The sequence below is a fragment of the Sceloporus occidentalis genome, unplaced genomic scaffold (assembly GCF_023333645.1).
Source record: "Sceloporus occidentalis isolate IW3139 unplaced genomic scaffold, rSceOcc1.0.p SCAF_10, whole genome shotgun sequence".
Lineage (NCBI taxonomy): Eukaryota > Metazoa > Chordata > Lepidosauria > Squamata > Phrynosomatidae > Sceloporus > Sceloporus occidentalis.
In genome coordinates this window covers 28,329,771-28,352,926 of record NW_028316990.1, presented here as the reverse complement: position 1 = coordinate 28,352,926, position 23,156 = coordinate 28,329,771, and the positions used below count along the sequence as shown (strand labels likewise).

Below are 23,156 nucleotides of genomic sequence, written 5' to 3'. Positions count from 1 at the left end.
TCGGAGCAGTAGGCCCCAAACTGTGCTCTTCAAGGGACTTTGGACTTCCGCTCCCAGAGTCCCAGGCTATTGGCCTTCATGGCGGAGGCTTCTGGGAGATGGAGTCTAAAAAAAATCTTGTAGCCTTACAAGATCTCTCCACATACTGATTTTAAGGAATAACACACAGCTATGTCTTTGTTAAACTTATAACTAGAAACAACGTTATGAATAAATAATAATAAAATAAAGTAATAAAGATAGAGATAATAAAGCCTACTTCCTCAGATGGTCAGGAAGCAGACTAAACTCTAGGAAAGCTCATGCTGCCAACTTCTTTCTTTCAGTCTCAAAGGTGCTACAAGATCTCCTTACATATTGCTTTTGCAGACTATTATTGGCTTTGAATAATAATAATAATAATAATAAAATATAATTATTTTATAGGCTATTTTTTCCAATAATAATAATAATAATAATAATAATATGCATCTGAGGAAGCAGACTGCCAAATATATGGATGGGAAAAGTTAACCATTCCTAGGGAATGAGGAGATGCAGCTCTCTAAAAATAAAACACTTCCCACTTGTCGCACTCTGTGTTGTGTATTAAACACACGACTCAAGATAAAATGTAAAGACCAGGTATTCAAAATCAACTCAAATCCTCATTTGAATCACAATTAAATAACCCAACACACACACAAAAAGCTACTTTTGTGATCAACAGCTCTCAGGATCAGGCTCAAAAAGTATATTTTCCAAGCTCTGCCAATAACACTCTGACAACACTGAAACATGTTTCTTACTCAAACCAATTCAGAAACTTCCAGAATGTTTCATCATTGTTGCCTTTGAATGTTCATCCTGTGCTCAGATTAAGAAGAAAAACCATACAGTTCACACAAAAAAGAGCTCCCCAAGGAATTTAAGCTCAGTTTATTTCTTTTAAATAAATAAAAGCAGAACTCCTCTATCTGAACAGCAAGTGTTTTGAAATTAATTTTCTTTAAAGCAGAGAGGTAGCCAAGCAGAACTAGCTGCAAAGTCTTCTGGGTCTGTCTTTACATATGAAGTACATTAAGTTAGCCATTCTGGATCAACATACAGAAACAATTGTAAGGGTAAGACACAAGGGTAAGATACAACTCTTTCAAATTATACAAACACCTTTTTACTGTCAAAATAGGTGAAGAATCAGCAGTCTACACATAATCCAAAATGTTCTCTTTATAGAAATGACGACTGCCCAAAGTTTTTGTCCATCTGATTTTGGGAGGTCAGAGCAGCATTGATGCTACTGGTGGCGATCCTACACATGTTTCTGTATTCTGAAGAGAGGAGTCGAAGGAGCCTGGCATCATACCAATCATGCCATCGTTCTGGGGAGTTTCACCATTCAAGAAGTCGTCGTCGTCTTCACCTTTGCTCTATCAAACACACACAATAGTAAAAACACCACAATGCCACCAAGGAATACCTTGAGAAAACAGATAAATGTAATATCTGTCGGGGATGCTTTGATTGAGAGTTCCTGCATGGCAGAATGGGGTTGGACTGGGTGGCACTTGTGGTCTCTTCCAACTCTACAATTCTATGATTTAAATTAAATTGCTTTTAAGCTCCACTATCTAGAGGGGCCAATCCCACTCTGCCTCCCCTACAGTCTACAAAGTCCATGTTCCTCCATTTCCATTTGCAGACCTTTTCAAGATGGCAACCAGAAGTGACAACACATCCTCTTCCTGCTACCATTTTGCAAATGACTGCAGAAAGAAGGGTATTTGGAAATAGTTCAGGATTCTGGGGTGCTTGTGGCAGTAGGGAGTATTTTTGCATGTCTTGATGCATTTTTAGGGCTTTCTGAGTGACTAGAGGGCAAAACTGCCAGAAAAATCACACTGAAATTAGTTTGGGAAAAAGGGAGCTTTGAAGGAATGATCGGGGGCTTCAAAGGTAAATAAGTGGAGCCCAGGAGCCACGTTGCTCACCTCAGGTTTGAGCATCATTCCTCAACCTGCTACATTCCACATATTTTGTTTTTGGTTTGTTATTTGTTAATTTTAATAACAAAGACAAACACAAACAAAACAGACCGACACATATTTGATATAAATCCCTCTTTCAGAATATCAGCCTACACATATATTTTTATTCTTCCAATCGCTAACACTCTACTCCTCACTACCTATATTACCTGTCACCTCCCTGTTATTATTCTACCTAGACCTTTAAAACCTTCCCCTACTTATTATACCATCCTACAATTTGTCTACTGTTATTTCATTACTATCTCACTAGTCTTCATCTTTCTTCATTCACTCTTCTTTATCTTACATACATCTGACTTCCGTCCTTCCTCTTGTTTATCTGTAGCTTTTATTGTGTATCCCTTTTATAAAAATCCTTTAATGTTTCTTTGTGCATTTTATATTAATGCACATTATATTTCCAAACAACATACCTTAATACCATAATATAAGAGATATTTTATGCACCCAACTTATCATTAAAATATACCAAAATACTATCTTATTATGGTCTTTGTCCTCAGTGTGAAGACATCACTTTAAACTACGTGTACCTTATATTATTCTTCAGTACTGGTAGAAAAACCAGACTGAGAGATGGCTTGTGTATATGAATGACATTGCTCACCTCATTAATGGGATCTGTAGTCTTTTCAAGTTCTTCTGTACTCTGCTCTTCCCAAAATTGATACAAGGGATTAATTATATTTTTTGATCTGTGAAGTACATTGGAATATGATAAGAGGGTGACCACATAAAAAAGGAAATCATAGCACCACACAAAGTAATTTTTAATATTTTCCATAATTACCTCATCTGTCTTTTAAAAAAGATTGAATGGAATTAGAACAGTACACAAAATGAGTGGTTGACTGAGAACGGTCATTCTTGTGAGGCTGCCGGCACAATCCACAACACATGGCGCAAAGGATTAACCCATGTGTTGTGGATTGTGTCTTCAGTCTCACAGGGGATTTTTCAAGACAGAGTCAAAATGGTAATGCGATAACAAGGAGGTACTAAAAGAATCACATACTTGGATCCAACCACCTGCCATTGCACGAATCATAGTTTAAAGCATCCCTGAGGGGAATCTCCAGTCCTCTAAACAAGCGTGACTTCTGGGTGTTTTACAGAGTAGCTTCAACACAACACACTTCAAACAAGCTAGACAAAACGTAGTTTGAGAACTCTGACATTGTCAGAATTAAACAGGGCTCTTTCAAAACAAAAGGGAAATTCACTGATTTCTCGAAATATACCTTTTGAGAACATAAGGATCAAAAGGGAAAAAACTGTCAAGGGGATTTGTGGATGCTTCTATTGAGTCACCGCCACAGCTGCTTCTTATAACTGGCAAAGCTTGCCTCCTGTTCCTCTCAATGATGGTGTCACAGAATGCAATCTGGTATTTTCTGAACAAAAGGAAGAAAAGCCAAGTGAAGTTTCCTGTTTTAGAAGGGATAGCTGAAGCAAAATAGAGACAGAAAACCAGACTTCATCCACATTCAGCAGAGATTGGAGGTTAGCCTCTCAAATGTTCTGAACTGACATTCCAAGAGCCCCCACAAAGAAAACTTTATTATATAGTATGAAAAGAACTGGCACTATTATAATTTTATCATTTCCTTTCACCATTCCTTTGGTAGCATATCCCTTAGCCTTTATCCTAAAATGCATGTGGGGAACATGAATCCCAGTGCAGATGTTGTTGGACTGCAACTCTCATTAGCCATAACAAACAGAACTAATGGTAAGGCGCATGAGGATCTTCAGTCAAGCAACAGATGGATAGCCACCCCTACTCTATACTGCCTTGAAATCTTGAGTGGAAAGATAGACTATGAATGAGAACATTTTGGGATTTTATTCCTCCTAAGATCTCCTTCTGTGGTAATTTATATTTTTTATATTAGCCTCCCTTTACATTCAGGTCTAACTGCTTTTGATTATTAGCCAAGTACTGACTTAAGTCCACTCTTGCTTAGCTCCAGACATAATCTGTATAAAGATATAAAAGACATCCAAACCATACAGGGGGAAAAATCTCACTGGTTAATATACTATCAGCTACAGGAAAGATTCAAATCTGATAAAAGAAACATAGGATATTTTTAAAAATGTAATTGACAGAATAATGTTTGAAGAAAAATCAAAGCAAATTTCAAAATTTTACAAAGCAATCTTAGAGAGCTATCTCTAGATTTAACTTCGTATTTTATAAGGGGAAGGGTTGCCTCCGTCTGGATGGTATGGCAGGTAAATAAAAACAGAGAGAAGGAGTCAATGGAAGAAATTTAACTATTTAGAGGAAGAAATGATAAAAAGACCATATGATAAGAGATCTTGACAGAAACATCTCCTAAGATAATTGGATTCAAGCAACTGAATTGATGCAGCAGCTAAAAAGGCCAATGTGATTTTAGGCTGCATCAATAGAAGTAGTGTCTAGATCAAGGGAAGTAATAGTGCCACAAAGAACAAAGCCTTCCTAAAAACCTGAAAGAACATACAGTAGAAAATGGAAATGGAGATATAGACCAAAAACATCTGCATTGCTATTTGATTTACATAGTTATTGAACACAAATATTTTAAAAAATCAAGGAAGGAAACAAAGATTCTTACCTGGTAAGGGCAGCAAAGAAATTCACAATGGATGGCAGACAAACCTTCAGGGGGTTTAACTGGGACATAACAATACGTTCAAAGTTTAACTTCTGCAGGAATGACAAACCTTCAAAACAAAAGTATTAACAAACATCTTTATGCCATTATGCCTTTAGAGTCTCCTACACAAACAAAAAGAAAGAGGGACAGCAACAGGGTAACCTGCCACAGTACTAAGCTGATGCAGAAGAAGCAACATTAGTAACACGTAATGGAAATTCATTAACAAACATTAACTGCTTAGGCAGGCTTTTTTCTTCATCTACAGTAGTGCTTAGTTTAATGTATTTACTGTGACGGAAATACATTAGAGGAACAGAGTGTAAAGGGATAGTCTGTTTGGAAGGTGGAGAACTAGAAGGAGAACGTATGATTAATGTTAGAAGAATGGGTGGAAAGGAGAAGGTATGAGAGGGATGATAGAGAGAAAGAGAGACAATAGAGAGTATGGAAGAATATAGTTATAGTGTTAGGTGAGTAATAAAAGATATATGGATAATTACTAGGGCTACCAAAGACTGTGTCAAGGACTATGTGATGGTTGTATGATGCATTGCATTGGTTATATGGAAGATTTTATGTATTTTAATCATGGTAAATAAAGATATGTATATTAAAAAAAAAGCTGTTTCAAGGATCGACTCGTTCACCTGCTTCCAGGTATGAAATTGGTCTAATTTTTATTCCAACGAAGATGCCACTATCAAAATCCAGACAAATTTCCCCAACACATCCAGTTTGAATACTTGCTATCATATCGCACTTGCCTTTCTTTAGGTTTCCATCCAAGATTTGCTTGTGTCGAAAGATGACCACATAGAACACAGCTTGGCAAGCAGCATAGAAGGAACTATGAAGAGCAATGTCACAAAACGCTTTCAATCCTGAGCCCTGGTTATCAATGTACAGGTGCAACCAGTTTACCAACAAGTCCAGGCAAGCTTTCACTGTACTGAAACGGGACAAGAAAACTGATAACAACAGAAGTCCAGCTAAATCATTTCACTGATGAGAAGGATGATCATTTAAATAATGAAGGTATCAGGCATGTTTCCTGTGTCATACTAATGATAAACCACCCCATCCACCCTCAGAAATTGGAAACATTGATTTCTAGGACTGCAAGAATCCCTTTGTGAGCATGGCCAGTGAGTCAACTGGGAATTGTAGTCCAAAATGCAACTTTTCTAAGCTATGCCTATGATGTACCTTAAATGCCCCATCCTCATAACATTTTATTATGGAAGCTCCGTCAATATGTGAATTTATGAGCTCTTTTGACTTTAGTGAGCACAGCTACAGCTCAGTTTTCCTGTAGGGTTGAGCTGGCCCCAATTCCCTCCCAAAAGAAAAAGTTGGGTCAAATACTTTATCACTGCAAAACAAACAGGTCATTTCATAGCAAAATGCTCTATTATTTCTTCCAGAATGCTCTGAGTCTACATTTCTAGTCTTATTCTGCAGAGTAAAATTTTTGAATAACTTTGGTGGGCTACTTACACAACTGGGATAAACTTTGCCCGTGCCAAAAAGCTACCAATGTAGTTTGCAGCTGCCTGCCTAATGACTGCAGGGGTATTTGGATCCTGAAGCTTTTTCCAAAGATGTTCCACAAAGGCTTCTGCAATTCCCTATGAGACACAAATGCATGTAACACAAAAATGCTAGGGTGCCTACATTCATGGACAGTGCTCACTGACAATTGTTAGAGCAAGGGTAAGGAATTTCTTTCAATCCAAAGGGTGAATTCAGAATTCAGAGAAATTCCTGGATGCCGTATTTCACTGGTGGGTGTAAAAATAGGCAAAATGGTGGGACATATTTCAGTTCAAAGTTCTTACTGCCAGCAACTTCACCTGTAGAGGCACTCCACTGCTTCGGAAGGAGAAAAACTTGTATAAAATCTAAGAAAACATGAAACAACTGTATTATGGGGAGAGCAGCTCCAGAGGGCCACTTTGGGACCCTAGGAGGGCCATATTTAACCCCAGGACTAATCCTGCTTGAGAACAAAGGAATGAATAGAGGAGGGGGAGACTCTGCAGTTTTAACTCTGTCTGAACACAGTCCTTGATACACTCTTCATTTCAACCAAAGACAAAAAATATACAACTGTGCTTTTTGGTCTGAGAAGCCAATCAATAGAACTAGGAAGAAAGCATGGTAAAATGTTGGACTATACATACCAGTTTAAAGCTGGAGAGGTAGAACATGATATACTGCACATGACATGAGCCATGGGTTGGTAAAATCAGCTTATCAAATATAGCCACCAGATCCCGATACAAGTGCTTGGTGTTGGCAACATCAAGCTTCCCTAGAAATAAAAATGTTTCCATTACCATGGTCCTCAGCTGAGAAAAGACGTGTGTACTTTCTACAAAATTATTAGTTACTTTCCCCCAAAACATTGTTACCTAGTAGTCGAATAAGATTAAGGAAGGATACTATGCTAAAATACCCTCATCTTCTTAACCATAAATCAACCAAAAATAATACATTGCATGTCTATGCTTACTGGGTCCTTAGATTCTGCAGGACAAAGTCAAGGAAGATGCTCCATGGTTGCTATACATATTCAGCACTTTCTCCACTCAACATGGAACTGACCATTCAGGCAAGATAAACTGATTTACAAGCAATGTGCAGTCTCTACAGGCTAATAGTTACTCCAGCTAAGACATCAGAAGAGCTGCCAGACCCAGAATAACCCATAGGAGTGAAGACAAACAAGAAAGCAAAGGGAAGGTATTTTTACCATACATCAAAGGAGTCACAGACAGAAAAGGGAAATTGGTGAGGAAACACAACCTCCAGATGATCTACAAACCGATCAAGAAAATCCAGCAAATGCTGCGCTTAGCAAAGGACAGAAGAGACCCTCTCACAGCTGCAGGAGTTTACCGCATACCATGCAGCTGTGGACAAGTCTACATAGGGACCACCAAATGCAGTATTCAAACCCAAATCAAGGAACACACTGCAGGCTGAGTCAGCTAGAAAAATCAGCAGTAGCAGAACATGTTATAACCCATCCTGGCCATAAAATGCTGTTTGAAAACACTGAAATTCCGGACCATGCCAACAACTACCAGGTCAGAATGCACTGGAAAGACATTGAAATCCACAAATACCTGGACAACTTCAACAGGAAAGAAGAAACTCTTAAAGTAAACAGAGTTTGGCTACCCGTCCTGAAAAACACGAAAATTAAGACCCAGCAAATGCAAATGAAAACCACCAGAGTGAGGGAGATTCCCAGGAGACAACAGATCTTTACGTAAATGGACACTCTGTACGCCTTGCCATTCAATAACAGAACAATATACAAACTAACATGCAAATCACCTCCTCTCAAATACTCTCTTCCATGCCAGCATTCTCTGAAGATGCCATCCACAGCCGCTGGTGAAACATCAGGAATAAACTCTACTAGAACACTGCCTCATAGCCCGAAAAACCCACAAAAACAATGTACATTCTGGTCATTTTTGGTATCCAGTAGAAACAATAAAAGTTCCAAAGCTTAATGACACAGCAGCAGTGTCTATATGTTATTTTAATGCTTAATATGTCAGACTGTGAAACAGATCTAAACATGGCTTACTTCCAAAGCAGTCAGGACCCAGCAACAAACTTAGAAGAAGGAGTGAACAGGCTTCTCACTCAGACTCTGACTCACATTTTCATTATTCATCCCATCTTTCTCCCACTACTACATCCAAGGAGGTTCATACATGATTAATATATGGATACAACTAAAACCACCATAGGTTATAAATAAATAGATTATCAGATTAAAATTCTGAATGTAAAACAATCATATAAGCAACTTTGAAAACCAGGTATAAAAGACTCCCCCTCATCTCAATTAGATTTGCTTTCTCAACAACCCAGTGCATTGTCAAAACTCACTGGCAAAAGGTCTTTGCCTGTCAGTGGATGAATAACAGGGAGAACTTTCTTTAAACAGGGCATTTCACACCTGGAATAGCTACTGAGAAGGCCCTTCCTTTGACCTTACCCAAACATGTCTGTGAGGATGGTGAAACAGACAGAAAAGCTTCCTTTGTCCAGCCAGCATTATCAAGGTCAGGAATGCTGGGAGTTGAGGTCTTGAACGCTTGGAGGGAACTAGGTTGGGAAAGACTGCTTTTAAGACCTGCTGATCTGCAAATAGAGAAGTTCTATTTTTCTTATTCTCAGTACCATCTTCTACTATCTTCTGGGGGATTCTTGAACCCTCAAAAGCAGATTTCTCAGGAATCAGATTGGGCTGCAGGATGAATAAATGAAAACCCTGTCTCCATTCTTCTGCCTATGAAAGCTATTAATCTATGGAGTTCCACTGTATATTTGTAAACAGATTAATCACAGTAACTCAGTGTGAAATGTTTGGGACAGTACTCCCACAACATAAAGCCTTGGCCATGTTGACTGTATCTTATGGAAATTCTAGTCTCAAACACCTGAAGGCACTAGACTGTTCACCCCAGCATGGATCAAACATTAATTGGAAAATGCCAGATCTCCTTGTCATCATCATCATCATCATCATAACCTTTATTAGGCATCTCAAAAACATAATACACAATTAAAATTATAACTAAAATTATTTACATAGATACTTTAAAATTCCTTCCTTATACAAGTTATTCTATGCACTACCGCTGTTCAAATTATACCAAATTTTTGTTGCCTCCATTAGAAAATTTGCCATCAATCGTGTCATCTGCTCATTACAATCCTCCAATAAATGCACTAAAGTTATATCCATTACACAGTAATTCATTTCCATCAGTTTCATTATCAGTTTCTTTCTCGGTTTTTGATACAATGGGCAAAGAAAGACAATGTGTTGTAGGGTATCTGGGGATACTTCACAAATACATAAACAGTTAGCAAATGGAATTTTCATATATCTCCCCTTAGTAACACAAGACGGATGGATGTTCAGTCTTGCAAAGAGGAAGGCTTTCCTCGCAGCCTGAAGGGACAATGATTGGAAATACTTTGGTATCTCACCACAACAGGGGAGAATGCCAAATACAAAAGGGGAGCATACTCTGGGAGGGGTAGAATAAATTTTCTTATGTTCCCAACTCAAAAAACAATCCTTAATTGTCTTGAAGCACTCCTGCTCCGTCAATAGGAGAAGAGAGTCCAAATTTAAACCCTTTAGTTTTAGATTATCTACAAAGGTTTTTGACCAATTAGTATAATAATGATCAGATAGAAGAAACCAGATTAAACTAGATCTATTTGGTCTATAGTGAATTTTAAGCCAATATTTATACGCCATCAACCAGGCTGTGGTCTCCAGTGAATCCAAGCCAAGTTCGTCATATAACGTTAAATAATGAACACATGGCGGAATAGATAACAATTTCCTGCAGAACCGAGTTTGTAGATTTTCAACCTCCTTATTAAAAGCTGTTGCCCATACAGATATACTATATAGTATTAGAGGTCTAATTTTGGCTTTATAAATTTTCAGGGCTGCAAGGACATCTTGTCCTTCTTATAGTAAAAGGATTGTAGCGTTGCCAATGCTCTTTTCCCAGACTGAACAGCCTTTTCTCTCTGCTTCACCCAAAGACCATTGTAATGGAATAGAACGCCCAAATATGTATACATTTTTACCTGTTCTATAGATTGATTATTCACTTTCCATTTCCTTGGAGTAAAACCTTTTGAAAATACCAAGACCTTTGATTTGTTAACATTTATCTGTAGATGGAACCTTACACAATATTCACTAAATCTATTCAGGGCTCTCTTTAAGCCCACCTGAGTCAGCGACAATAATACAGTGTCATCAGCATATTGTAACACTAAAAGTGGGCGATTTCCTAACATAGGAGGGTGGGTATCAACCGATGACATGAAATTTGGAAGATCTGCCACAAATAAATTAAATAAATGAGGAGCTAGGACACAGCCTTGTCTTACACCTATTCCTGAATAGATAGGGTCAGTTAATGACCACTATCAGTAAATTTTACCCTACAGCGATTGTTGGTATGAATTTGGCTCAACAAAAACAAAAGTCTTGGATCTATACCTAAACTCTCCAGTTTACTCCAAAGTGTAGGTCGATGAATTAAGTCAAATGCCGCTTTTAGATCAATAAACGCAGCATATAATTTCCCTTTAGGACGGGAAATATATTTATTAATGAGAAATGAGATAACAGTAATATGATCTATGGTAGACATGTGACCTCTGAAGCCCGCTTGTTCAGGTCCCAGAATGGCTTGAGTAGTCATCCAGCTTTCCAATTTCAATGCTAAATGACTGTCATATAATTTACCCACGATAGAAAGCAGGCTTATCGGGCGATAATTAGCTGGGTCTTGCTTATCACCTTTTTTAAAAATAGGAATAATTATTGAATCTTTCCAGCTTGCCGGAATCAGCCCCGAGTTGTTTACCAGGGTGAAAAGATTTGCCAAAGCTTTGGACCATAGTTCTGAACCGTGTTTCAAAACCTCTGCCGTAATAGAATCATAACTCGGCGATTTAGCAGATTTTAGTTTCAGAATTAATTGATATACTTCATCTGGTGAAACAGGGCTCCAGATAGTAGAAGGGTTTGTAATTACTACAGTATTTTCAATTGATTGAGTTTGCATCTTATTTATAAAATACGATACCCAAATTTGGGGCGAAATGCCAGGGCAAGATAAATTTGAGTCGTTATTCATATGCCTCCTTACTGCCAACCAAAATGTTTTGGAATCATTTGATTTCAGGTCCTTATCAAAATCGGCCCAATTTTGTTGATAAAAAGCTTTCTTTTTGTCTTCTATGTACTTATAAAATTCTACCCTGGCCTTTAGGTAAGGACTAAAATTTTCCTCGGGGTTGTCTAAAGCAAGTTGGAATATTTGTCTAAGGTTCCTTTTCCCTATAAGGCAACTTTTATCAAACCACGAGCTCCTCCCTCTAGATGGATTTATATAAGTAGCTGTTTTGATGCTCATAATAGATATTGCTTTCCCATAATTTACCAGGGCATTTTCTATTGTGGTGCTATTAGCTAGATCGTTCATTACCGCTAAGGCACTAGCTTCCTTATAGATTTCACTGACTGCCTCCAATGTTTGAGAGTTCCAATAGATTCGTTTTAATCTTTCATAACTAACAAACATTTCAGAGTTTATGGTAGGTGCAATAATTAAATTGGGTAATACCATAGAAACTACTAGTGGCACTTTCTGTCCTATGGCAAACCTCAAAGGCTGTAATCAAATTCAACAAAACTGGACTAGATAATACATAGTCAATGGAACTTCTCCCTCGTGTAGCTATAAAAGTGAATTCATTTGTGTTTGGAAAGTACTCTGAACCGTTTAGAATAAATAAATTATGGGTAATACAGAAATTTGCCAGAAGAATCCCATTTTTGTTTGTAACTGGATCCAAACAAATGGGGGCGTATTTACATCGAGCATACACTGCTCACAAAGATAGTCATTTGAGGGGCCAATTCTAGCATTATAGTCCCCCATCAATAAACACCCTGCAGGATCAAGTTTGTTAGTAAACTCATCAATATAATTAGATAGGTGGTCCCAATAAATTGAACTTGTTAAATTATTATAATTTGCTGGTATATAAATATTAACTAATATTATTTTAACAGACTCGAATTGGAGAAGAATTGCTTGTGCAATCTCCTTACACGGGGTTAAAATTACATGCTGAAGGCCACTAATTATTTTTATCATAATAGCTAATCCTCCCTTATATCGTCCCTTTTTACCAGATCTTACTGCCGGGACGCAAAAAGATATATATCCATGTAAGCAAATGTCATACTGACACCATGTCTCCTGTAAACAAACAATGTCAAACTTATTGATATATTCAATAAAATCTACATCACCACTTTTCCTTCCCCAACCCGCAATATTCCATGAAAGTAACGTAAAACTTGGGGAACTCCTATGAGCACTCTCTGGCAGTCACTGAATAGGGTCTGGTACAATTGAAGATGTAATTTGTTCATCTAACTGGATACAACCATTCCAGTTAGAACTATACAGGTCTCTTGTCAGTGATACTGCTTGAGAAGTCTCTTCTGGAGTGGTCTGAGATGTCATTCTAGGTTTGGCTGTTAAATCTTCGGGGATAGGTGTAACCGTTCGTTGATTTGTATCAGGGAGTTTAGAGGGTCGCTGCGTAGCCTTTTCTTCAGTTTGTTTGAGCTCAGGATCGTCATTCTGATGAAGCTTATCATGAGGTTTGTCGAGGGGTTTATCAATGTATGGACTAAAGGAAATAAGCTCGCTTAAGTCTTTGGCCCAATTTTGGTGACGAGATTCCACATTTTCCACCACTTCAAGGTCAATTAGGAACTTTTCTTTAGATGGTTGGAGGGCATTTGATGATAAGGATGTATCAGAACAGTTCATAAATTGTACTTTATTCCCATGGTTGATTTGGCAATCATCAATGTTTGGAGGGATTGTATCTGAAGGTAGGGATGCTTCTGCTACATGTTGACTATTAGTTACCAATTCAATTGCTTGACACATTTTAGACCATTCATCCTTAAGTATATTGAGTTCATTAATATTATTTTGTTTATCCTTCGAAATATGTCCAGAATTATCAGAAACCATTCCTTCAGATTTTCTTTCCTTGAGGGATATGAGAGGATTTAACACTCTATTGGTATATACCCTCACACAGTGTATGTCATAATTTTTTATCAATAAGGACTTTTTAGCCAGTAATGTACTGGGAGCAGCTGGGGAATTGAAGGTCAAGATTAATCGTGAATAATGTCCTACGCTTGGTAGGAAATGAAAAGATTTTAACATGACCTTCCAAAATTCCCAACCCAGTAGTTTGCTTAAGGAGTATTTGATATTATACAAATTGGACCATCTACCCTTGTTGATTGGGTTATATCCTATGGCTAGCATCACCTGAGAGGACTGAATTTGAAGAGCTGAAGAAAATTCAGTGGGGTTAAGATAATCATAAAGAGGTATTGAATGTAGATTAGGTCCATTTGAATAGTTTGTTCTCTCTTCGTTGGATATATTATTTATTAATGTCTCAAGCTTATTACTAAAGGAGGCACATTTTTTTAATAAGAGTTCAAAAATCTTTGAAATTAAAAATGCTTCCTTTGCCAGGAGTTCCTTCCATGGGCATTTTGTTGATAAGTGTTCTAGGTCCACATTATTTTTGACCTTATCCGATGTTAACAGGTCCACATCCTGCAAGGAATCCAGAATTCCATATCTATTATGTAATTCAATATCATGTTGCATGACAGGGGCACCTTGACAGCTAGAAAAGTGATAATCTATTTTAGTTTGTTTAGAGGGTTTATTATCAAGGTCGTGTGAGGCCTTAGAACGGCGACGTTTCCGTAGTTTCATGTTAAAAACTTTTATTCACAGTTAAAATGTAATATAACCTAAAAGCAAGGCTGACTAACTAATTTAAGTTCCAAAGGACGAGATCGTTACTGTAATTCTTCTAGAGGTCCCCCCAATTTTTACTGCTTCTTACCACTACCCTGGCTCTCCTGGGTGGGAGGGGGGATGGCTCCGGGGCCCACCTCGCCCCAAACGCTCCCTCGCTGCCGCCGCCGCCGCTGTGGCCGGTCTTCCTGGGCCTTTTAAGGGCCCTGGGCAAAGCCCTGCCTCCGCCGCCTGCTGGCTCTCCTGGGTGGGAGGGGGGATGGCTCCGGGGCCCACCTCGCCCCAAACGCTCCCTCGCTGCCGCACTAGACTGTTCACCCCAGCATGGATCAAACATTAATTGGAAAATGCCAGATCTCCTTGTCAATCACTAAAACACCCTTTTCCTGCATCCAGTCAATTGCTCAAACAACACTTCAGTAAAGAAGTATTTGCTCCCCACCAGAAAGACAACAGGGAGTGGGACAGTCTAGCATTTCTTGGAAAAGAGTTCCATAGCCTGGAAACAACCACTAAGAAAGCCCTCTCTTAGAGATCACAAAGCCCAGGAAGGCTCACACAAGAGAATACAATGGTTTAGACAGCCTGGACCCAAGATGCAACTCATGCAACTGGGTTCAACATAGACATTTCCACATTGGCTTGGAAAAAGATTAGAGACAAATCTAACCCTTCCTCCAAGTCAATTTTCAGGAATCCCTTTGCAGGGGTCCCCAATTATTAAGCCCAGATGCTTCTATCTCCTTGTTACTGCCTCATTAACAGTCAATCCTGGAGAAAGAATCTAAACAGGTAGCATAAGTGTTATTACCATCAACATGGCAGATTTCTTTAACATATGAAAACAATACAATCATCAGAATGTCCAGGCGTTCTGCAACTGGATGTGCCATTGTTTCATTCTTATCTGGGTTTTCTTCATCTTCATCCTGTTTAAATAAAGTACTAATTAGAGAACATTTGGGGAGCTCTTGACTGCATGAATAATGTTGAACTGAACGCTGAACACTACAAACCAGAGTGCATGATTGACAAAAACATACTAAAGTACAAGGGACACTAGTACGCACTAGTACAAGGGACATTTGTGACAGAACAAGGACTGTATCAAAAGTGTGTTTATTAGCTGGATGCAGTTACTTCTCTAGAGCTACACTTCTGAAAACTTTTACATTGGAAACTGTACTTCTTAAACAATAAAGTAACTAAAAATGTATTAGCAGCTATCTATTTATACAAGGAGATGCACTTATGTCAAAGGAATACAAGATTAAGTATCTACAATTCCATGTACAAAGTTAACAAACATTTCCTCCTGTGCCTTTAAAACTGTTCTTAAAATTTGTATTTATTAAATATACACCAACTAACAACGAAAATGCTTAGCAAGCAAACTTACCAAGTTAAAGAGTCCTTTCTCTGCATTCTCCACACTCTCAACTTCTTCAGCAGCTTCAATATCTTTTCTTGGGGCACTCACCTGTTAAAATGAGTAGGGATACTGAAGTTGTCTGATACAACTGTTTGCTAAAGCTACTAACTCTTTGTAACAAACGATGGAAGAAAGACATTAGTGGTTAGATTGCAATAGAAAACCAGGTTCCCACTAGATATTTTTGACTGCAAATCCATAACTCCTGACCACTAATCATGCTAGCTGGGGTTTATAGGAATTGAAATCCAGTATGTCTGGATGACATCAAATTGTATGGCCAGATTTTTCTGCTATAAATACAAAAAAGGGGAATGTAAGTGAATCTCTCACAAAAGAGTAACTTGTAGTGGTTTGAGCATTGGACTATGACTCTATAGAGTCTGGGCTTCAATTTCCAACTCAGCCATGAAACCCACTGAGTGACCTTAGGCAAGTCACATGCTCTCAGCTTCAGGAGAAGGCAATGACAATCCTCCCCTGAACAAATCTTGCCAAGAAAACCCCATTAGGGCTGCCATAAGTCGGAAATGACTTGAAGGCACACAACACACACACACCACTTGCCACACTCTATACTTACATCCATCTTCAATAGCCTTTCAATAACAAGCTCCAAAATGTCACATCTCAGCACTGGGATGTATCCAGTAATTCGTAGTACGTTGTGCACATAAAACTGCTGCAATGGAAGTTCCCACAAAAATTGTAAGTAAAAAAATGTATGCATACAGTCAAGCCCCCTTATGTTTGAGAAACCACTGACTATGTAACTAGTGTAGTACGAAGCTTCTTAGCTTTTACCTTAAACTCAACACAGGATTTTCTAAATAAGTCCTCTGTTTTTCACTGTTTATCACATACCACATGAGCCATATAAAGAGGCATTAGTCGCAGATATTTCAATTTAGGAGGCAATGGGAAGGACCATAACTCAAAAGTAAGACATAAGCTCTGTGCACAAAAGATTCCACTTCTGGTCCCTAGCATGTCCAACAAAAAATATTTAGTGATAGGAGAAAACTCCAACCCCACAGCTGGAAAACTGCGGCCAGTCAAATTGAACAATATTGGGTTAGATCAGGTTCAGGGCCGCAAGCCTGCTTGTGGTCCCCAGAAGTCTACTTCTCATTTGAAAATTTGTTTTTAAAAAATGATGGTCAGTGCAGAGAGCTATGCATTCTACTTCTTAAGTGGTGAATACTCATCTTTTTCAGCCACAAAAAGTGAACCTGTGGCTGCCGGGGGGGGGGGGGGGGGGTCACTTGTGGATTCTGGTGGCTCCCATACTAAATGGACAAGTAGTATGACCTTGCTGTTTTCCTAAACCTAATGTAAATTATCAAGGGCCCTTAGCCAAGGGAAAGACAACATACCCAGCTCTGGTTTTGCTAAGGCCCCACCTGGTTCAGAATCAAATACCTTTCTCAAGGTATTCTGTGCCTCTTCCCAAAGTGTAAGAATTGTTGGTTTGGGGATAATTCCTACATATTAATTTCCATGTTCCATAGTTTTTGAAGTAACAATGATACTAACATTACAAAAAAAAAATCAAATACAAACAAATGCATGAAGGAAAAGACAGTTTTCTTTAGTTACTGCCTCTCTCCATCATGCACCAGAGCCATCAGGCCCTGAAACCACACTATTTATGCTAATTTAAAGGGGAGTTCAAAGACTAAATTAAAAACAGCCATACTGCTAGATACACAGATGGAAAAACATGGTTTTAAAAAAACTGATCACTTACCAGAGTGCTTTCAGATTTGTTAATAAATGGAAATTTTTCAGCAAGCACTGGCATGAGAAACTGTGGTGTCCTGTAACATAAAAAATATCCAGAAAAGATCATCTACATCTATGAACACTGGACAAATTTTGACAGCCCTTTTAAACAATGAACCTTGACAAAATAACAGACAGGGATGTGCACAGAGAACCATAGAGAACATATGAAATTCAATATTAGTACTTACAAAGGGACGTATTTTACTATCGTTTGCAATGCTCTGTGACAGGTGTTGAAACCCTCAGGTACATCTGCAAGAATCAAATAATCAAGCATGTACATTAATCCAGAAAATTTAGTTATATTTTATACTTCACTGATATAGTCCACTGGTTTTCAACATAGACAGTGTTGCTGTTCTCATATTTATTTAACCTTTCTGCATAACATACCTGAGTAGTCTCAGCCACTAGCTTTAATGGGGATTAGACAAATTAATGGAAGAATTAATCAAGTCTGTATGAAATCTTGAGGTTTCAATCAATGGAAAGTCACAAATATGCAAGTAAACCATACTCCACAGTTCTAAACAAACTTAAACATTATTGCAACAAGTGCAGACGTGGTTGGACTGCAATTCCCATCTGCCTTAGCCAGTGTAGCCAGAGGCAGTGTAAGAAAATCTGCAAGTTGTCCAACTCCATAACAGAGTAATAAAATGAAAGTAATATATATAAAGAATCAATCATGACCATAATATAAGAAATTTTACTCACTTTCATCATCATCTGAATCAGAGATGTCCACATTATTTTCTCGTATGGTTATTCGAGCTGCGGGAAAAAGAGTATTATTTTGTTATTACACTATATTACTATTTAATGTTCTCATTGCAAAATTCAATTCAAAATAATAATGTAACGTAAATCTCATGATAACGAATCACAGAACTGTCATATATTTATATGACAAATATGCAATAATGTATTAGCAGGTAGTAATGTCTTCCCAAATTCTATATGACTGTAATCACTTTAAAAAGTAATATTCTAGAAGTTTTGCACTATTGTGCTCAAATATTAATTTTTTTAAAAAACTATTTTTTGTCACCAAGCACCATCAGTTGATTCTAACTCTAGGATTACAACATAAGAACCCCATCTAAACCCCATCTGCCTGGTGGTAGAGACTCAATTCACTATAAGCTCCCACAGTCCCTCAGCAGCATGGCCAGTAACTAAAAGCCATGCTGGCTGGGAGAGTTTAAGAATTATAGTTCAAGAAATAACATTGCAAAGCTTTGTGAGAATCATACTGACTATTTTATGAGAATAAAAAGAAAATCTTACGTGGTATGAAGTGCAAAACAATCATTGCAAGACATGGCCTCAAGTAGATTGTCTGTGCAGACACTAAGTTACCCAGGAAAGCCAAGTATTCTTCCACCACAGTTTGGCTTCTTCTTAGCCATGGCACCTTCTGCATTATTTTTATACATAAAGAACAATAAATTAAGTATATTTACTTCACAGACTCAATAAAGGTCAGTGGAACATAAAAAATCAATTTATAAATTCTTACCAACAAGATGCGGACCAACTGTTCAAAATCCTTGGTCAAAAGTGTTACAGAAGACCGGAATTCATGCAGCCAGTTAATAATCTGGTCATCCTTAAAACAGAACCAATTTTCTTTAATATCTAAATGTTGCAATATGTCAAGACTTGAAAGGTGAAAAACATTACAAGCCTGCTTAGATCCAGTTAGGTATGTTTGGATGCATCCCAGAATATTAGTTATAATCAAAAACAGTGGTGCAAAACACAATGCAGAAATAATCCCCCAGTTCCAGGAAAGAATGCAGCTGGCATATCAGCCAAAGCTGGTAGCAGGCACTCCTGACCATAAAGTAAAGAGATTGTACAGGAATACCTGGTCAATCTAAATGAATATAAGTCTCCAGGACCAGATGAACTACGTTGAAGAGTATTAAAAGAACTGGCAAATGTAATATCGGCGCATTGGCAAAAATCTTTGAAAACTCCCGGAGAATAGGAGCACTCCCACCAGATGGGAGGAGGGCAAATGTTGTCCCTATCTTCAAAAAAAGACAAAAAAGAGGATCCCAACCATTATCGTCCAGTTAGCCTGCCATCAATACCAGGAAAGATTCTAGAGCAGATCATTAAAAAGAGAGTCTGTGAACATCTAGAAAGCAATGCCATAATCACAAAAAGTCAACATGGGTTTCAGAGAAACAAGTCATGCCAGGCAAATCTGATCTCTTTTTTTTTGATAAAATTTCCAGCTTGGTATATAAAGGGAATGCTGTGGATATAGTAAGGCCTTTGACAAGGTTCCCCGTGACATTCTTGCAAACAAGTTAGTAAAATGTGGGTTAGACAAGGCAACTGTTACATGTAGTTGTAATTGGTTGAATGACTGAATCCAAAGGGTGCTCAACGATGGCTCCTTTTCATCTTGGAGAGAAGTGACCAGTGGGGTCCCACAGGGCTCTGTCCTGGGCCCAGTGTTATTCAACATCTTTATCAATGACTTGGATGACAGAATTGGGATCATACTTATAAAATTTGCAGATGACACCAAATTAGGAGGAATAGCTAATACCCCAGAGGACAGGATCAAAATTAAAAAGGACCTGAGCAGACTAGAAAGTTGGGCCAAAGCTAAAAAAATAAAATTCAACATGGAGAAATGTAAGGTACTGCACTTAGGGCAGAAAAATGAAATGCACAGATATAGGATGGGGGATACCTGGCTGAACAAGACTATATGTAAAAGGGATCTGGAAGTCCAAGTAGACAACAAATTGAACATGAGTTAACAATGCGATGTGGCAGCTAAAAAGGCCAATGCGATTTTAGGCTGCATCAATAGAAGTATAGTGTCTAGATCAAGGGAAGTAATAGTGCCACTCTATTCTGCTCTGGTCAGCCCCACCTGGAATATTGTGTCCAGTTCTGGGCACCACAATTCAAAAAGGACATTGAGAAACTGGAGCCATGTGTCCAAAGAAGGGAGACTAAAATGGTGAAAGGTCTGGAAACCATGCCCTATGAGGAACACCTTAGGGAGCTGGGGATGTTTAGCCTAGAAAAGAGAAGATTAAGAGGTGATATGATAGCCCTGTTTAAAGATTTGAAGGAATGTCATATTGAGGAGGGAGCGAGCTTGTTTTCTGCTGCTCCAGAGACTAGGACCTGGAGCAATGGATGGAAGCTACAGGAAAAGAGATTCCACCTCAACATTAGGAGGAACTTCCTGAGAGTAAGGGCTGTTCTATAGTGGAACAAACTCCCTCAGAGTGTAGTGGAGTCTCCCTCCTTGAAAGTCTTTAAACAGAGGCTGGATGGTCATCTGTCGGGGATGCTTTGATTGAGAGTTCTTACATGGCAGGAGTTAGACTGGATAGCCCTTGTGGTCTCTTCCAACTCTAGGATTCTATCACTGTACAGTACTGAAAAATTCTAATGAGGAAAAAACTCACTTTTATGTCAGGATCCAACAGCTGATGTTGCAGCAAAGCAAAATCAGTTGTATCTCCCTAGAAGAGAAAAACAGCAATTAGCCTGACAACTTATCATTCACCTCACAAGACACCTCAGAAGGCATTTCAGACTAACAAGGTTTCAGTGTTGTGTAATTCAGATTTTAAGATTTGTTTAGAGTTTTTAATACATGTTAAGTTTTAATGCATAACTGTTTTCAATTTTAAAATTAATTTTACATTTTTTTTAATGTTTTTTAATTTTTAATGTTTTTGTATTGTTTAAAATTGTAGTGTTTTAAATTTGCTGTGTGCTGCTTTCCTCCCTATATTGAGAGGAAAGCAAGATATAAGTTGTTGTGGTTGTTGTTACTTTACCACCTAAGATGAGGGAGACCTTTAAAAACAATCTGAATATGGTACCACAAAGCTTTTTCTTGATTTAATAATCATGTTTTTCCCCCCACTTCAGTTCTTATGAACAACTATGAGCCTGTACAGACATGACAAAATAAAGCTGCTTTGGGTCACTTTGGAAGTATGCTGTTTAAATGATGCATACATTCTAAAAGGCCAGAAGTCGTGCTAAAGTCACAGTCCAGTCCTAAGGACTAGAGCACAGTTTTGGCGCAGCTTCTGGCCTCTTAAGATGTGTGTGTCATTTAAACAGCACACCCCCAAAGTGACCTGAAGTAGCTTTATTTTGGCCTGTCTGTACGGGTCCTAAGATATTACCCAAAGCCAAAAAAGCAGGACGAACACCTACACGGCATCAGATTATCGAGACACCTCCCCAAAAAAATATACCCTCCAATACTTGCGGAATATCAAAACAGCAACACTTATGATTAATATTATGTACAGTAATATTACCTTTTGATATCTGAGCAAGATTTCTTCCAATGTCCCACCGAATCTGACCGTTTTCCTTGGTGGTGATGTCAAAAATTCATCAGCAGATAGCATGTCAGAAAGTCTAAACAACAAATATGTTTGTTTATTTTCAGTTAGAGTATTTATACCCTGCTTTTCAGCCACAAAGGCTTACAATCTGAAAAGACAAGACACAAAAGGAGAAGGGGATGGCAGTGGGGAAGAGGATAAGGTCTAGCCGTTCTGTTTATTCTGTTGAATAAAACATAACAGGTCTTTTTTCCCCACTGCCTTGATTTTTCTATGGCTGCACAGCAGAAATAAAGTAGGTTGACACTACTTTAATTGCCACAGCTCAATCCTATGGCATTCTGGGCATTGTCTTTCTGGGAAAGCTCTCTGACTTTTAGGCTGGATCCGTGCTGCAGAAATAATGCAGGTTAGAATCCTAGAGTTGGAAGAGACCCCAAGAAGGGCCCAGATCCAGTCCAAGCCCCTTCTTCTTCTGCCATGCAGGGACTCTCCGTCAAAGCACCCCCATTGACAGATGGCCCTCCAGCCTCTGCTTAAAGACAGCCTCCAAGGAAGGAGACTCCACTGCACTCCGAGGAAGGAGTTTGTCCCACTGTCTGACAGCCCTTACTCTCAGGAGGTTCCTCTTAATGTTGAGCTGGAATCTCTTTTCCTGGAGCCTGCATCCATTGTTCTGGATCCTGTTCTCTGGAGCAGCAGAAAAGAAGCTTGCTCTCTCCTCTGCATGACACCCCTTCAAGTATTTAAACAGGGCTATCATATCACCTCTTAACCTTCTCTTCCCCAGCCCCCAACATTGTTCCTCATAGGGCTTTATGGTTTCCAGACCCTTCACCATTTTAATCGCTCTCCTTTGGACATGCTCCAGTTTTTCAACGTCCTCAACCTGGACATAATATTCCAGGTGGGGCCTGACCAAAGCAGAACAGAGTGGCACTATTCCTTCCCTTGATCTAGACACTAGACTTCTACTGATGCAGCCAAGAATCGCATTGGCCTTTCCATACCACTTTAACTGCCATGAGCCAGCGCTGTGGGATCCTGGGAAGCGTAGTAGTTTTGGGAGACATGGAGCCTGTGTCTGCCTGAGAGCCTGGTGCACACAACAAACTACAAATCCCAGGATTCCATAGCATGAGAAGCCAGGGTTGCATCCACACTGGAGACATAACCCGGTTTGGTACCGCTTTAACTTGTTGTCTAGCGCTTTGCTATGGAATTCTGGGAGTTGGAGTTTGTTGTGAGGTCCAGAGCGGAGCTCTATGGAACCCACAACAAACTCCAACTCCTAGAATTCCATAGCCTTAAGCCAGAAAGAGTTAAATGGGTCCCAAACCGGGTTATTTCTCCAGTATGGAAGCGGGTTCGACCCGCATTACTTCTCCAATCCCGGCGAAGTCCTCTTACCTGCCTCGCTTCCAAGGCCTGGCCTGTGGAAGCGCATGCTCTTCGTCACT

General features: G+C 38.8%; 1 protein-coding gene across 2 annotated transcripts; it reads right to left on the bottom strand.

Moving 5' to 3' along the window:
• Positions 1-903: 903 nt before the first annotated feature.
• On the bottom strand, positions 904-23,156 carry LOC149306267 (RNA polymerase I-specific transcription initiation factor RRN3-like). Of its 2 annotated transcripts, none has more exons than XM_089476873.1 (18): positions 23,107-23,156; positions 21,667-21,769; positions 20,794-20,850; positions 18,867-18,956; positions 18,635-18,764; positions 18,062-18,118; positions 17,533-17,596; positions 17,307-17,376; positions 16,140-16,238; positions 15,524-15,604; positions 14,936-15,053; positions 6,865-6,995; positions 6,179-6,309; positions 5,446-5,630; positions 4,637-4,745; positions 3,272-3,424; positions 2,638-2,725; positions 904-1,409 (listed from the first exon to the last, which is right to left on the bottom strand). In XM_089476873.1, exons 2-18 carry the CDS (start codon positions 21,757-21,759, stop codon positions 1,260-1,262), a joined length of 1,806 nt encoding a protein of 601 aa, XP_089332999.1. In that variant the 5' UTR covers positions 21,760-21,769; positions 23,107-23,156; the 3' UTR covers positions 904-1,259. The 2 variants fall into 2 exon arrangements, with proteins under 2 accessions (XP_089332999.1, XP_089333000.1); XM_089476874.1 differs by lacking the exon at positions 23,107-23,156 and adding an exon at positions 22,707-22,793.